Consider the following 17,245-nt stretch of genomic DNA (forward strand, 5'->3'; position numbering starts at 1 on the left):
CTAACTGTATGACTACATATATAAAAGAAAATAAAAATCACTATGCTCATAATATTTCAAGCTTTTAAAATTAAATTATTAAATAAGGCCTACATAAATACGAACACCTGGCTAATTACTCTGGAGAAAAATATAAATACTCATATGTTGTACTACAAACCTAGATAAGATTCCTCAAGAATTGAGGTGCTCCTACCTAGTATATTATAAATTTTATAAAAAATTATTAAATTATCAATGTTATAATCATTTAATATATAATCTATACTATTAATTAAATTCAAATTCATTATACTAATCAATTTTTCGTACGTTGGTAAAGTTTTTTCATAATTTCAAATATATTTCAATCATTCAATTGCATATTTTACAAATCTTATTTCATATTTATATTCGTTTTAATTTTAAAATTTGATAACTTTAATTTTAATTACTTTTTAAAAATTATTTTTTTTTATTTTTGTACGGATCACGCATCGGGTGTATGAATCCGTTAGTTCAAATGATGTATATTAGAGATATGATACTAATTTATTGAATATGAATATACATGCATTTGGCTTAACTATACTATATTATTAAGTATGAGATCTTTAGAGTAACTAATTTAGAAGACATCAAAATATTTAATTTCATAATTACCTTTCTTATCTTATTAAAAAAACTCTTCAAGTCACCCCATATTTTACGGAGATAAAAATCTAAATAAAACTTCTTTTTTAAGTCGAATAACTCTTCTAAATTGAAAATAATTTCGTGTTAATTATTTAATATTAGACAAAAACTTGTGTGAGATGGTCTCACGGGTCGTATTTGTGAGACGGATCTCTTATTTGGGTCATCCATGAAAAAGTATTACTTTTTATGCTAAGAGTATTATTTTTTATTGTGAATATGAGTAGGGTTGACCCGTCTCACAGATTAAGATCCGTGAGACGGTCTCACATGAGACCCACTCTTAATATTATTTGATCAAATTAATAATAATAACAACACATGCAACACATGTGCATCTTTTACTAGTATAATATTATGAGGCAAAATATAAATTTTAGTATCGTATGTATTGATGTGTGATAATGTTTCAGTCGTTGAATCAATTATATTTTATAATTATGTTTTTTAATATAAATTTTAGTAATTTTTTTCAAAATAATGTTATCTAATGACAATTATCGGATATGTACTTTTGTTTGAAATTATAATTATAAATTTTAATAAAAAATAATTAATTACATCTCTGATTAAAAAAAAATAGAGTAGGTCTCTTGTGAAACGGTCTCACAAATCTTTACCTTACCGATATTCACAATAAAAGTAATATTCTTAGTATAAAAAGTAATATTTTTCATAGATGACCCAAATAAGAGATCTGTCTCACAAAATACAACTCATGAGACCGTCTCACACAAGTTTTTGCGAAAAAAATAAATAATTAAAAAATATAAGTAATTCAAGACATAATGAAAATTCGACATTTTTTTAAGCGTACTAATTACTAGGCAGTGTGCGGCTGCAAATATAAGGCAAAATCCTCGTATCATAGCAAACAATCAATACAGCAATCCAACAATGGCGAATTCGAGATCCGTTTCTTCTCTCTTCATCTCTCCGCTTTCTCTCATCCACCCCAGAGGCGACGCCTTCCTCTATCTATTCGCTCTGCTCTCCATCTTTTCCCTCCTCCTCCACAACCTGTCCGCCGCCGCCGCCGCCTCCCACCCCCACTTTGAAGGCTTCGACGCCGATGATGACGATTTCCCACTCGAAGACTCCGATCAGGAACAAGTTGTTCTACCACTTCGTTCATCTCCGCCGCCTATCTCCCTGTCCACTTCCACTCCGGAGTCCCACCATGGCCCACCTGAATCCCAGATTCAACAAGACCACAACCCAAGTTCGAATTCCGTGAAGTCCCCTTCAACGTCGTCGTTTGAGTACTGGGATGAAGATGAATTTGAAGGGATTCCTGAGGATTTGGTTCCACCTCAGGAGAGTGATGTGAAACCCGAGTCTTCTTCTACTGGCGCTGATTCTGATGTGGGTCATCCCGAGAATACAGGGAACTCCAATAAATCGGATGTGAAATTTCCGAAGAAGTTGAGTTATTATACGGTTGAGATTGCGTGTGTTTCGTTTTTGATCATGTTTACGATAAATTATTTTACTGGAAAAAGAGAAAATGAGAATCTGGCGTTGGCGTGGGCGAGTAAATTTGCGTCTAGGGACTCGGTTTTTGAAAAAAACTTTAGCTTGTTGGGAGTTGGGGAGACAGATGATTCTCCCCTTTTGTTGCAGGAAGGGCAGAATGTATTTAAGTTCTATGCCAGCGGTAGGAGGTTCTGCTCCGGACTGCTAGCCACCATGGAGCTTAAGAGTAGACATGATTTGATATCAAAGTTGTATAACATGGTTGTGCCTTGCAAGGATGAGATCACGTTTGAGGTTTATATGAATGATGATGCTATGGATCATGTGGTTTTTGCCTTGGCGAGGAAGAAATTGGCAAAGACAATGCAGAAGGAGATGAAGGACTTGCAGAAGTTTGCTGGGTTGGTGGCGCCTCCCAGTGGGAAGAAGTGGATAACTGAGGAGTTGCAGGTTGTTTCGGAGTCGAAGGAGGTTGCTGGGGATTTGATCAATGATGTTGTTCTGGATCAGGTAATGTGTTGATCTTACTTGCGGCCTTTTATGCACTTAGTGTGTGTGAAATGAAATACCGAAACAATGTAAGGTTTGATATGTATTTGCATGGTTCGCCCCCAAAATCAGTTGGGGTTACCCCTGATGGGTCCAACTCGGGGCATGAATTTACTTTTTCGTGCTAGGATTTTAAACCTAATGAAATTTACGAACAATTGTGATTCTTAATGCCTGTATAGTTTGGAGGTCCATAGGATACGGTTTTAGTGAGTACCTGACATGAGGGTCCTATAAGGTTTTGAGGAAAATGATGAGTGGAACTGTTTTAGGTGTGCTGTTTTTTTGTGGTGAAATCAGACAACTAAAATGAATTGGTGGTGGGAATACAGAACTCGCTGGGGAGACTGTTATTGATTTGTTTGGACTAAGAGTTATTTGGCACAAGTTTAGTCAACATATTACTTTCCCACATGTGAAAACTGGCTCTAAAACTTCGTTCTTCTGGTGTTTTGAAAGAATAATGCTAAAGTTAAAATAAAAATATGGTATACCGATAATTTTGTATTGAAATTATCATTAGATTTTGATAAATAGAATTTTTTGTGTTGTACAAATTTGGTTATACGCGTATTATTGCTCGTTTTGAAATCCCAAACTTTTTAAATGTTTCTTTAATTTTTATGTTACTTTTTTTAGTTGGATTCGTTGGTCCCCGTTTCAAGTTTCTCAAAGTAAATTTTGGGTTTGTTGTACCTTGGTTGAACTTTGGGTTGTGGAATCTGTGATTATCCTAGATGTAGATATGCTTATGAAGAAACACGAAAGAGTGGACCATCTGTTTTTGTTATTAGCTGTATTCTTCTTTATTTCGATGATCCTACTAGCTAGTTCTAGGTATATATGCTACCTGGTTGAGATATTGGCAATTGATCCATTATTCTCAATCTTGAACGGATTAAAAAAATGATTCCTATTCCAACACATATTTTAAGGTATGTAAGGGAGTAATAGTTGGCAAGAAACTGGAGACAAAAGGTGAAGTCTACTGCAATTTGGTATATGTTGCTTATTGTATATCATCTGTGTGAGGCGGAAACTACTGGAAGCCTCCTGTGGATGCAGAGAGTTGTCAGTTGAAAACTAAGTAAAAATTGGTATATGTGGAGCTCTTTTATAACAGGGGTATTAGAAAACAATGGACTTCATTCTGCTCCTGTTAACTTATAATGGTCTTATCTTGTGGGGGCCTGTGGGGAATCAGTTGCCATCTTTTTGAGTTTGAACTTTGAATTGTCACCTTTTGTCCTTGGTAAGCTATATTGGTCTAATTTAGGATGGATGGGGAGGAGATACTGCAATTTAAATTTTCGGGGGATCAAAAAACGTGTACGACCAAACTCATGCCAAGTTTGGAAAACCAAAATTTTAAACTGCTTTGAAACTGTTGAGGGGACAGAGCAAATTGAAGTTGTTTGGTTCTCTTTCTCCCTTCCACTACAGGCTTAGTTTGCCCAAGTGACATCTTCTGCATTCTGGACATTTCATTAAGGCTCCAGAGTCACATTCTGTGTAATCCACCTTCATTCTCTGGACTTGGCTGTTTGATTTGTGACGTTGACATTGATCTATTACCTGAAAGAAGCTCTATAATTTCTTTTATTTTTTTATTTCTCCATCTAGTTTACAAAGAATTTCATGCTATTCTGTTGTCACTATGAAAAACGAATTCAGTATTCTTTTGACAGCTTTACCCTGTTTTTCCTTGGGGATGTGTCATGATAATTTTTGGGATTTCTGAAGGTTTTTGGTGAGAAGGCTTTTGAGAAATTTGGAAAGTTGTTCATCTCGATGTATTTTACTGATCAACAAATTGGCTCGAGCAAGAAGATGCTGGTGTTTAAGTTTGCTCTTCCTGATGCTAATCATATGGCTGACATGACTCGTTTGGTTGCACTTGTTCCCTATTACATTGATCTAGTTGGCCGATATAAGCTCAGCTCACATGTAAGTAAAATTATCCATCTACACAGTTGGAACATTTAAGCAGTATGATGTAGCCGATCACTTTCTGAACTGCAACCGTGTTTCAGGCTCGAGCTAAAACAGAAGTAGCAAGAGCCAAAGTTGCCCAAGAAATTTATAAAGAGATTCAGAATGCCAGGCAAGAAGCATTACAGAAAAAGAAAGCCGACCAAAGAAAGAAGTTGGAGGAGGCTGAAGCAAAGCTAAGTGCTGAGGCTCTTCGGAAGAAGGAGGCAAAAGAGCATGCTCGCCAAATGAAGAAAGCCATGCCGAAAATGAAGATGAGTAGGGCTGGTTAGATCCTAGGTTCCAGCTTAGGTATTATATCCTCATGCAAGTTGGTGTCATTTTTACCCTCTTGATTATTTGGTTTACTTCTCTTTCAAATAAGGGAAGATGTTACTTGTACGTCACTAGTTGTGTACCTTAAACATTGGTACGAGGTTGTCTTCGTTCAACATTACCACTTGGTTTTTGAATGTAGCATTAGTTCTAATATGAAGAAATCCGTGTGTATTAGGATCAAAGGAAGAGATGAGTTGGTCTCATTCCCGGCATTTGAGTTCAAAATTGCAAGTGATTTTCTTGGTTAGTGCAGTATAGTTGACAAAAAACTGTGATCCTTTATACAGCAAGTTTTGAATCCTCATGCATTGTTTTCTTTAGTTTCGTAACATAAACATCATAATGTGGATTATTAAAAGCTATTATTATTACATGTATTTTTATTTGTGTTTTTCTTGCTTTGATTTTTGGGGTTGGTGAAGATTTGCTCGAATCCAGGGCAAGCCAAACTGTAAAGCAATTTGCGAGGAGGAAGGTTTTCTATTTGGCAAATGTGAAGAGTGGTTCCTACGGTGCATGTGTTCCAAAGAATGTGGATCTGGTGGAGGCGGTGGAGGCGGCGGTAGTGGTGGAGGTGGTGAGTATGGCGGAGGGGGTGGCGGCGCCAGAGGTGATACAGGTGGAGGAGGTGGTGGCGGGGGCGACACAGGAGGTGGCGATGCAGGTGGAGGAGGTGGAGACTATGGTGGTGGTGGTGGTGACGTTGGCGGTGGTAGTGGAGAAGCCCCTCCAACTTTCAACTAGGAATTGGCATAAAAAAGTTTAAAAAAAACAAAGATTATTCTTAAAATAATGTACTAAGTTTGATTGCGTCGAAGGAAAAAATGGGAAAATATAATTATATTTAAAACATTTGTGCTATTAATTTCCTCTTTTCCATCTTATTTTCGTGATGATTAGCAATTCCTAAAAAAAAACTTCCAGTGTTGTAAAGGAAATCAAGCACACAGACTCAAAAGACAAAAACCAAAAAATAGTACATAAAAGACAAACCAACAAATAGTATATACAAAATCTCTGAGAGGATTAAAATTTTGCTCGTAGATGCATTATTATTTCCATCCGTTACATGACTCATGAATTCTGAATACATGTTATTGTACGATATTATCAAGTCCATACATAGACTTGTCCTGACTCTATAGTCGTATCATTTGTGTCTGCTAAATGAGTAACAAATAACATACAATATTTTTAAAAAATTTGCATGTCTCATCACATACATAAAACAGAGTGATATGACGTTTGGAACGTCCTAACTGACAACTGCCACATTGTTGGTCATTGGACCAGCAAAAGTTGCAGTGACAAGTGAAAGTCTTACCGTCGAAATGTTGCTAAGGAGAGTCGATTCTGAAACTTTTTCCTGAAGAAGATTGCAAGAGCTGAGCCCACAAGTGGCCAAGTGGTGACGATTGCAATGTATCCAAGCAGCCACAGAGATTTCCGGTTCTGACAAGAAATCTGATTCAATGATTTCTTGACAGGACCAACATGTTTCGTGTCTAGGGGCTGAGTGTGGTCGAGCCCTGAAGTTTGCTTTTCTTCGATAAAAAACATATCTTGGGTCTTGTTTTGATCCGCATTATCTAGACGTTGAACTCCTAAATTAACTTCATCGCCTACCGCAGTAACAATGCCATCCTCCACAATATGTACAAATGGGGCGTGATCTATAGATGATCGAATTGGACTGTTGAAGGAAGAATCTGGCATCTGCACAAGTTGTAAAAAAAGTTCAGCCGTCTGTAAAACCTGAACGTGTACGTGATGCTACAATTTGTGGCAGAATGGTAGTTGCATGTTTAATAGTGAGATGGGCGATAAAGTATCAGTGTCTATGATAGATCATCGAAGTGTGCAAGAATTATCTTATATAATATATACTTGACATGTTTAAGGTGTGTAGTTTCTACAATGTTTTTTCAACTAGTTACTCTAAATTAAAGACAAAATCGTTATGCGATAGTGCAAGGAATTGGTTCCTTCTCTCGATCTTGCTTTCAGACCACAATCGTGATTTGAGAAAGCATTGGTCTTTTTAAGCTACTGGTAGTCTACCAGAATATTCAATGTCAAGCAAAAAAGGTAAAAAAGAAAATCTTGTGTAGCAAATATTAATGAGCTATTGTTGGTTTTACCTCTTTTTTGCGATGGCTCAGTGGGCTGGATTGTAGAACACTGAAAAATTCCTCAACAGCCCTCACCCACCTACGAAAGAAAACGATGAAATTGCGTGTGATTAATTTTTCATAAAATATTTCATGCTACAGTATCCTGGTTTCTTTCACATTCGATATATGTATGTGCTACATCTCACTGTATTATGTGTTTTTTTATGTCAGTCCAAATAACATGAAACATGCGTCAGTCCAAATAACATGCAAAACGAACTAAAAGGCGGTCATAGCAAACGTCGACTGCACATTGGTAACACTGATTTCGCAAAAAGAAAAAAGATGAAGCTGGGGAAATAGAATAATATATGTAGAGATTCTAGCATTAAATTCATTAAAATGCCAAATTACAGTATGAGAGCGTTGTTTACCAGACACTTTTTGCTGTTAGCCCTTCAAAGTATGGTAAGTGTCCACCATGCCGTGTAGTAGCCAATACTATATTGCTATTTAACCTGAAAATTTCATTATTTGATTTATTATCACAACCACAAGCCTTCTCAACAAATAAAATAACAGAAAACTATAAATATTCAAGTCAGTAGAACACTGCCATCTGCTTAGGGACAACCTTTTCCTTGAAATTAAACTCAAGGACTATGTTAAACACTATGAAATCCATTCTCTTTACTGCCAGAAAAAACAAAGTGAATGCTGGCAAAATAGTGGTTCAACTGTGACACTCATTCCAATACAAGATTTCCTAGATGAAAGCAACTATGAAACCTGTATCCTTAAAGTTGCCAGAAATATATATATTGCTTATTGAGAAATTTGTCTATTGTATTTCCAGTCAAAGTGGTGAGGCATCTGCTTTTTTCCTTTTATCTGGCAAGATTTTGTCCTGTTTTAGTTTGGTTCATAAATGCCGGTTCAGTTATAACTATCTCTCATTCTCAATTAAAAATAGAATCTCCCACTTAGGAACATATCTGAAAACATCAAGCTTGTGTATGGAAAACGTAAGAGAAACCAATAGCTTCAGGACATAAAATAACAACTCGAACTTGGTTTTGGTTACTGTTTCTTGAATGACTGCCACATCTAATATGGGTGATTTGAATCATCACAATCACTTGACAGAGTTCAAAATAACTCACAAAATTTGGATCCAATCTTACTACAAATTGATAAAAAAAATCTCATGTAAATTACGTACCGGCACTCATCCCGTGGAATTGCTTCACTTGTACAAACCGGATCGTCTAAAGAGCTAATGCATAGAAGGGGTACCGCTACACTTCCCACGAAATTAGCACTGGCACAACGCCTATAATACGTATCCACTGTCTGAAAAAGAAACGAGTCGATCATTGTACATCAGACATATGAAGAAGCCAAGCATCATTACCTCAAAATTACCAAGAACTCGAGTTGCACAATCATCGAAGTCCCGAACAGAACGTGACTGAAAATCAGAAGAGTAAATTACATTTAATTGGCAGAATTTCATCAAGTTTGATCGCATACAATCATCTGCTACATATCACTGAAAAGTTTCTTGACAAGATCAGCCATGTCAAATAGAAACTTGAAGGAAGTGAGGCCTTAAAAAATCAGTCTGAAAAAGGTAGCATATGGTTCCTAAAATGAGAAATGAAGTTTGGAATGACAGGAAACTTTAAATTATTTTTAGACCAACTTCTGGTGCGCAAAAATGACAAATCAGTCGCAAGAACATACATTACCTTTTTAACACCTTCCCAGTTTGACAGACGAGATAGGACAGCCTCGTGCCTACAAAATTTCATGTTTAAATCAAGTTTCCTAACTGACTTAGTCAAGGAAAATTCAGGAGAATTTGGTAATTCTCGAACTACAAAATTTTATTTATGCAGGGCGGCCATCAATGCATGTAGTTTTGAAACAAAATTAAAGAAAGTACAAGAGACTCACAAATTTGCGTAATCTTTCAAGCCAATGGCCAAAGCTTTATTGTAGAACCTTTGTATAAGTCTTCGGTTCATAAACCTGTCACAAATCTGGAAAACAGATTCCTGTAAGAGCACCAAATAACGCACCATACAAGCCAACAAAGAAAGCAGTTGTTAGAGGGGCATCCAACTTTTTCAATTAGCTATATCAAAAACCGATTAAATTTAACATAGTTATGGGTGCACAATCAAGGGGAAATTGTTTCAAGCTTAACAAGGGGTGCAAATAAAATTGTAATCAAGTCTAGATTCCAGGGTGAGAACAACCAAACTTTGGGATTTTTTTTTTCCAAATGTTAAATCAAGGTTGTTCGTATAACCAACCTAATTTCTAAAAAGTTTGAAGACAAATATAAAAAGCAAACCTGTTACAGAGATTTTAGAAAAAGGAAAGAATGTCTGGAAAATCTATTGATGATGGATATTCTCAATTTCCCATTCAAAAGTTACTTTAAGAGATCCAAGTTCCAAGTCAAGGAAATGGTAGCAGGAAAGATATTTGAAAGGCACCAACCAGAGGGTCCCAAGGAGAACAGACGGCTGCGGCTCCAATAATTGGGACATTAACCCCATCCTCACCAAGATATTTAACCTGAAACATCAACTCAAAACAAAGGCAAAAATATGAACATGCATACTGATGAATCTCCAATGATTGGGACAGTAACCCACAATCTCGCCAAGATATTTAACCTGAAAAATCAACCCGAAACAAAGGAAAAATATGAACATGCATAAAGATGAAATGATGAATCTCGCTGGCCAGCTTCCACCTCAAACATGAAGTCAAAATTAGAGAGAGAACTAAGAAAGAATTAAACCGGGTACCCTGGTGGTTGTATAGCAAAAATATTCAGAATGTGTACTAATTAGTATTCCAATCTAAGCATAATAAGTATCCAGAATGCATATTAATCATTCTAATCTAAGAGCCTCTAGATAGGCAAAAATCTGCAGCCATATTTCCAAATGTCTAGTTCTCTCTCCATCTCAGTACTAAGGCATGGACGCATGGTTGATGGTCCAAAAAAACTTGATAATCTTCCTCAGGGAAAAAAATAAACAGACATATATGTTTAAATATGTACTTTCACAATATTAACATGACCAAAATGAGAGAATTATAAATGCATCTCAACCAGGAAATTTAATAAATCATGATGATTTCTCATACCAGAATATTAGCACCAATGCTAGTGCCAACGACAAATAGAGGAGCTTCAGGGAATTGACAATGGAGATGGTCAATAATTTTTCGTACGTCCTCTGTCCACCCAGCACTATAGAAGCAATCAGACTGTTGCAAGCAATTCATAGCAGTTTCATTGTCACAAGTAAATCTCAGAGCACTAGTAAAGTATAAAATTCATTAATGCAAAAGTCAAGCACATCGAGGAATAGGAGTGATATTTTTAGATGCAATTTCCTTACGAATTAATTACGTTAATCTGCCCAAAATCAGCTTCAATGGTGGATACCCTAGAAAACTAGATAGAGTTAAATGAACTTGTTCCGTCATCTTCGTTCCTTTGCATCTTACCCATCTTCCATACATAATATTTGTTGATTCAACTAATCAAGCAACAATACAAGTTGAAAAAAATTCACAAAACTCACACTAAAAAAGGATATCCCTATCCAAAGCCAATTGTATCAGATATTAATTGAAACATTTACTAGGATGTATACTCACAGTTATTGATACACCTCCAAGTCCTCTGTGATTGGTCACAACAACATCCCAGTCATGCTTAGCCATCTTGAAAGCCAAATGCTTGACATACTGTACAATACATAATTACATATTATATGCCAGGAAAACAGAGACACGGGATAAATGAGGATCCCACCTAAATCTGAAAAATGCTATTTTTCCTCTCTAACTAAAGATAAAAACGAATAGACCTTCAAAGAAACTTTTTTCTCTCTGACAAAGTAAACTTAGAAAACTGGCATCATGGTTTTGGGAGGAAGACTAAATAAGAAAAGCAAACCAGGTTTCAGTTTTCGGATTACAAACATAATATTTCAAGCAAATAGAACATTACCATGGTTGTAAAAAGCTAAATAACTTACAGCAGAATCTGAATCACTTGTTAAGCCTGGAATGATGATAATAAGGGGATTCTTATTATCTTGCTGCACCTCATTATTTTCTTGAATGGCTAGTTTCTTAACTAAAGAGAAAATGACAAAATTAGTTTAAATTTTATGTAACTGGGATGTGATATATGCAATACACAAAAACCCAAAAAACTTTAACTTGCAGAAATATATAATTTATTGGGATGTCAGACAATGTAAGTTAGCAATCTATCGATCTAATGCATCTTTAAAGTCTGATGCAGCATATTAATTGATCAAGTACATACATTTGCTGAAACCACTGAAAAAATTGTAGGTAAAAATATGGTCACTTGAAATCTGATAAAAGTACACTCAAGCAGTTAGGATTGAAGGCCCTTATCTTGAATCAACTAAAACAAGGAGAGTATGAACTACTAAACTTTGAGAAATTACTTCAATACCAATAGACAGAGTTACATAAATCTCCCACTCCCTTTCTGTCGGTTAGAGAAAACTAATAAGGTTAAACCAAAGGTTAATGCTTTCTGTAGCCATCTAGAGTAGACTTTTCTCATGTTCTTCTGGATATCTATATTACATCCTAAATATCAATAAAGAAGTAGTAAGAAACTTGTAATTTTCAAAGGTTAAGTTCATTTTAAATCCTTATGGGAATAGAGTTTAAGCTCAAATCAGCTTACTCTAACATAATGAATGTCATTTCTTTGAGCAAACAATGTACATTTGGAAAAACCACACACTTCATACCACAACAATCAAAGATGACCAAGCAAGAAACCGCTACCTTCAGGATTCTTCACCCAATCCAAAGCAATAGTCCCACCATCAGAAGTAATAAAAAGCTGTCTGGACACTGCATCAGATTAGTGCTACTTCGTTTAAAAAATATGCTGAACTATTCGATACTGTGATGTTTGTTGTGCAAAAACTCTATTGTACTTATAAACAAAAAATAGAATGCTTCTAATCAAAAGCTAGGTGATTTGATCAGTTTAAAACACTGAATTCAAGAACAAAACCTCACCTTCTATAATTGACAAAGGGAGGATTCCCTAAATAATGTATAAACAGAGTCTGCAGATGGGGACTACACAACCATGGAGTAGATAAATACCTGTTTACAATCATCCACATTGGAAAACAAACAAACAAACAAAAATATTACCTCAATATCAATAAACATATAAAAAAATCAATAAATCCGAAAATCAAAACTAAACACGAAACAACGAGTTAGAGGTTTAACTAACACGCAGGATTTGAACTGAAATACAACCAAATGTGTAGACTTACCTTCCATGAAGAATCCGACACTTGGAAACTACATCGTGATAGACTTCCGATAAAGGATTGAAAGTCAAAGTCACAGGCTGTCCCTTGAATCCGGACAATAAATCTTGGAGTATATGAATCTCCAAAAATCGATACAGAAATACAATTGCGATCAAGAAAATTGCCCAAAAATAGTGAGAAATTGGCACCGATATCGCCGCCCGGAGCAACGCCTCGTACGGCGATATCGCCGCCTCAACATCAGCGAAGGATTCCATTGCCATAGGATTATTATATATAAAAAATCAGTGCTTTTCGATCTTCCCCACAAGTTCAACTAAAAAAATAGTACGTATTCGCCAAGGAAAATGGAAACTGAGCTTGGTTGGAAGTTTGTTTCAAGGTAGAGTTGGCCCATCGGAACGAAAACTTTATGACAAATCACAATATGACACGTCTGCTTCTAGACAAGTGATTCAAAATTAGTTAAATATCAACGATTATTTATTTTTTAAAAAAATAACATCTTCAAGTATATATGAGATAGTTATTTTCTTAAAAAAAATTGTCCGATGTTAAAAAAAATACCCCTTCAACTTATTGATACATCATTGTTTCTTCAGTTGTACCAATCTTTTTCTTTGTTATCATAAAATATTAATTTAATTTGATTTTATATTTGAATGAGTTAAATTATTTTTGGTCTCTAAAATATATATAGTATTTGGGGAAAAAAAGTTACTTTTCACAGTAAAAATATTTTTTTATCTAAAAAATATTAATTCAACTGGATCGAGAAACTAATTTAGAGTCGATATAGAACATATTCATTATATGAGATGCTCTTTAATAATATCTTCTTCATTAGCTTGAATTTGAAATATGGATTAATGATAATCAAATTATTTGTATTCGAACCAATAGATATCGTTTAACATTTTTATATTGCTTTTATTGCGTGAAATATTTAATTGGTTAGTAAAATGCATTAAAAGATGTTCCGGACAAAACGTAAAGTTTTTTTTTTTGAGAAAAAAATAGATATGATAAATTTAAAATTTTATCAAATGTAAAACAATGTACATGTCAATTCGTGAGCTTGCAAATCCACTGATTTAATTCATTTCTATACAACTGAAAATTAGAACATGTCACAGATTTAGCTGAAACAAGTACTGCGATTTGAAACACAAATTCATAGGGCAATATTTCACATTTATGCTCGGTCTCGGCCCGACGTCAAACAAGAGAAAATTGGTTAAATAACTTCGATCAATCTTTTTTTTAAGAAAATTACCTCCTCAATGTCATTTTTTTAAAAAAAATGTTGACAGAAGTTAAAAAAAATACCCCCGTCAAACAGGGAGAGAAGGCCAGCTCGCCAATTAGACGGGTTGAGAAAACCCCAACCAACCTGCTATGGGTTATGGGTTAGGCGAGCCAACCCGTCAAAATAAAAAAATTTAAAAAAAAAACATACATAAATAATTATAAATACAAATTTTAAAATTCATTAACCACATACATAAACAATTATAAATATTATAAATCTTTCAAAATTAATCAATTATACATAAACTATTATAAATATTTCAAAACTTATCAACCATATATAAATCATTTCAAATGAAATAGTGACACAACTTATCATTTATAAAAGGTTGATCTTTTTTGAAATCTACATCTAAAGTTGCATAATCTAGTTTTATGAAAGCTCTATGCCTTGAAAAATGGGAAAAAAATATGCTAAATACATTTGACTTTTGAAATTAATCTTCATTTTAGATGAAATCGAGTGAATCTATAGTACCCAAATAGTTTTTTCCTAAAATTTCACAAGAATAAATGGATTTAGCGCAAATTTAAATTTTTATTATAATTAATTATTTTAAATCAAGAAATAAATAAAATTATAGTTAGATATATAAATATCAGAGTTCTGAAAAAAAAAAATTTAAAATTAATATAAAATTATTATATTAAGAATCTACAAAATTATGATATAATAAAAACGAACTAGTTTTCAATTAGTGTATTATATTTTTAAATAAGTATTCTTATTTTATTCGAATTTTATACAATTTTTCATAAAAAAATATTTTCGGTTCAGAAACGTAATAAAACTTTGTGAAACAATATATCATCTTTGCGAGATTAACCGAAGTTTTTTAAACGCCGGCCTGAATAGTTTTTTGTTTTCTTTTTAATTTTCTATATAAAAAAAAAACATGTGTAGATGTGGAATTCTGGACATGAATATCCAACCTCTAGTATTCTAATTAATTTTGTAGATAGATTCGTTGTGCATCATAGGATATTATAAAATTTTATAGAGTATGTCTATATGCTTTTATTTTTCTATATTTGTGAGACGGATCGACTTGATTAATATAAATGTAATGAAAAGCAATATTTTTTTACGTAAAAATTAATATTTTTTGATGAGTTAAATAAGAAAATTCGTCTCACAAAATTGATTTGTGATATGATATCATATGAGTATTTGTGAAATATATATAAGTATAACAAATATTTCATGCGTATTTTATTTTTTGATATTTTATTACTAATCCGTCGATAAAAGCTTATTCGAAGATTTTCTAGGTTATTCTTCCTCATTTTTTTAATTTATTTTTAAAATGAAAGATCGAACCGTGACTGTAATTATTGTTTAACTACGACTAAAACTAAAACCACGACCAGGACCACGACCAGGACCACAACCACGACCATGACCACTGATTGATAAACTGTAACCGAAACCATAATGGAATGTTATAAATAAAGATCGGGTTTTTTAACAATCGAACCGAACCGTGTTAATGTCTTTGCTTGAACTCGTGCTGTTACCGTTGTGGGGCGTTTGAGTTGGGTACCATCATCGGGAAATCATTTTCCAAACCAATGCTTCCACTCCAAAATGCTGCCCGCGGCCACCTCCGCCGCCGCCCCCGTCACATCCGCACCTTCGTAAACGCGAGAATCAAATGGGTCCGCGATCCTTACCTCGACACCGCCGTTGAGAGGGAGAAAAACCTGAAACCCTTGCTCTCACTCAAAAATCTCATCCTCTCCCAGCCTTCCCAAACTCTGCCGCTTTCATCTGTCTCCCCTTTGAGGCCCGACCTCCAAATCCCCACCTCCGCTAGGAAATTCTTCCTAAAATACCCACTAATTTTCAAAATATTTCTCCCCCCTCACAAATCAAACTCCCTTCCACATGTTAAACTCACCCCCAGATTGCTCTCCCTTCATCACGACGAAATATTGATACTTAATACACCGCATTATCGCAAAGACGTAGCGGAAAGGCTGGTCAGGCTTTTGATGCTTGCGAGGGCTGGAAAGCTTCCTCTCTATATGATCGATATGTTTAAATACGATCTGGGATTACCCCATGATTATTTGTCGACGCTGTTACTGGAGTTTCCTGACTATTTTAGCCTTTGCGATATGGGCTTTCGGGATTCGAGTGGTAGCCTTGTACTTGGGTTAGAACTTGTTTCTTGGAGAGATGATTTGGCTGTTCCTCTGATGGAAAAGAGATCCCGAGAAAATGGTGAAATTGGTACGAGGACCAAGTTTTCGATGAATTTACCAAGAGGATTTGATTTGGAGAAGAAAGTGATGGCATGGTTGGATGAATGGCAAAAGTTGCCGTACATTTCACCATATGAAAATGCATTCCATTTGATTCCGAGTAGCGATCAGGCGGAGAAGTGGGCGGTGGCAGTGATTCATGAGCTGCTGAGCTTGCTGGTGTCGAGGAAAACAGAAAGAAATAATATCTTTTGTTTAGGAGAGTTTTTGGGGTTCGGACGACTGAGGTTAAAGAGGGCGTTGGTGCATTTTCCAGGGATTTTTTATGTTTCAAATAAGATAAAGACACAGACTGTGTTTTTGAGAGAGGAATACAGAAAGAATATGTTGGTTGGAATGCACCCGTTAATGCTGATGAGAAATAAGTATATTAGTCTCATGAATCTGGTTTTGAGAAGGGGTAAACCAATTAGAACTCGATTCGTCGAGCGTAGGAAAGGATCAGCTACTTCTTCGACGGGAGGCGAAAAGAAAGACGACAAGAATAGATATACTTTAAGTGACAACGATATCTATTAGACGATGATATATTAATGATGGGAAATGGTGATGTCTGATAGAGGCTGCTGGATCGAGTATAAGATACTATATTAAAAGTTATAGCCGATGATAATGTCTTTCAGACGTGTCTTTTAGATCATCTATAGGCAGCCACACGGATATGAGCGTGGGTTGTTCATGGGGATTAACCGGCCACACTAAGTTCTTATGCCTCATCTCGTGACAGCAGAAAACCGAATAGGTTGTGAGAAGGTAACACCATTTGGAGTGTTTACCCCAGTTTCTTATTTGTTTACCTCCAAACTTGTACATACTTGATTTTGATTGGATCTCTTAATCGCTGAAGGTCGACAAGAGTCTCCTCCATTCTATACGATCTATATTTCTCCCTTCGTCCCGTCCCATATATATGAATTTATACATGTTTTCGTACAAATTAAGAAAATTTTTGCTTGTAAAGAAATTTTTGCTTGCTGACAAAATCATCCTTGTGGGGGGTCAGGGGAGGAAGTACCATTGCCAACTTTTCACTTCATCCTGCGAAATTCGGTAGCAATTTTGCAAATTCCCGTTAAATTTATGAATAATTCAAATTCAAAAAATAAAAACGGGCAGCAAATTTTTATTATATATTAGAATGTTGAGTAAAGGTAATTTCACTGC

General features: G+C 35.1%; 3 protein-coding genes across 3 annotated transcripts; 2 read left to right on the forward strand and 1 right to left on the reverse strand.

Annotated features, from left to right (window-relative positions):
* The first annotated feature begins 1,514 nt into the window (after positions 1-1,514).
* LOC140984829 (uncharacterized protein At5g49945-like) lies at positions 1,515-5,393 on the forward strand. The gene is made up of 3 exons (XM_073452481.1): positions 1,515-2,661; positions 4,444-4,647; positions 4,734-5,393. The coding sequence occupies exons 1-3, from the start codon at positions 1,573-1,575 to the stop codon at positions 4,962-4,964; spliced, it is 1,524 nt and encodes a 507-aa protein (XP_073308582.1). The 5' UTR covers positions 1,515-1,572; the 3' UTR covers positions 4,965-5,393.
* A 624-nt stretch (positions 5,394-6,017) lies between these two features.
* Positions 6,018-12,878, reverse strand: LOC140984828 (embryogenesis-associated protein EMB8-like). The gene is made up of 14 exons (XM_073452480.1): positions 12,503-12,878; positions 12,234-12,323; positions 11,994-12,055; positions 11,198-11,298; positions 10,815-10,904; positions 10,296-10,418; positions 9,636-9,713; positions 9,084-9,169; positions 8,876-8,924; positions 8,539-8,595; positions 8,347-8,477; positions 7,559-7,642; positions 7,152-7,221; positions 6,018-6,726 (listed from the first exon to the last, which is right to left on the reverse strand). The coding sequence occupies exons 1-14, from the start codon at positions 12,763-12,765 to the stop codon at positions 6,331-6,333; spliced, it is 1,680 nt and encodes a 559-aa protein (XP_073308581.1). The 5' UTR covers positions 12,766-12,878; the 3' UTR covers positions 6,018-6,330.
* Positions 12,879-15,315: 2,437 nt separating this feature from the next.
* Positions 15,316-16,960, forward strand: LOC140984763 (protein WHAT'S THIS FACTOR 9, mitochondrial). Its single transcript, XM_073452379.1, has one exon. It carries the CDS (start codon positions 15,386-15,388, stop codon positions 16,598-16,600), a length of 1,215 nt encoding a protein of 404 aa, XP_073308480.1. The 5' UTR covers positions 15,316-15,385; the 3' UTR covers positions 16,601-16,960.
* The last annotated feature ends 285 nt before the right edge of the window (positions 16,961-17,245 follow it).

The sequence above is a fragment of the Primulina huaijiensis genome, chromosome 9 (genome assembly GCF_012295235.1).
Source record: "Primulina huaijiensis isolate GDHJ02 chromosome 9, ASM1229523v2, whole genome shotgun sequence".
Lineage (NCBI taxonomy): Eukaryota > Viridiplantae > Streptophyta > Magnoliopsida > Lamiales > Gesneriaceae > Primulina > Primulina huaijiensis.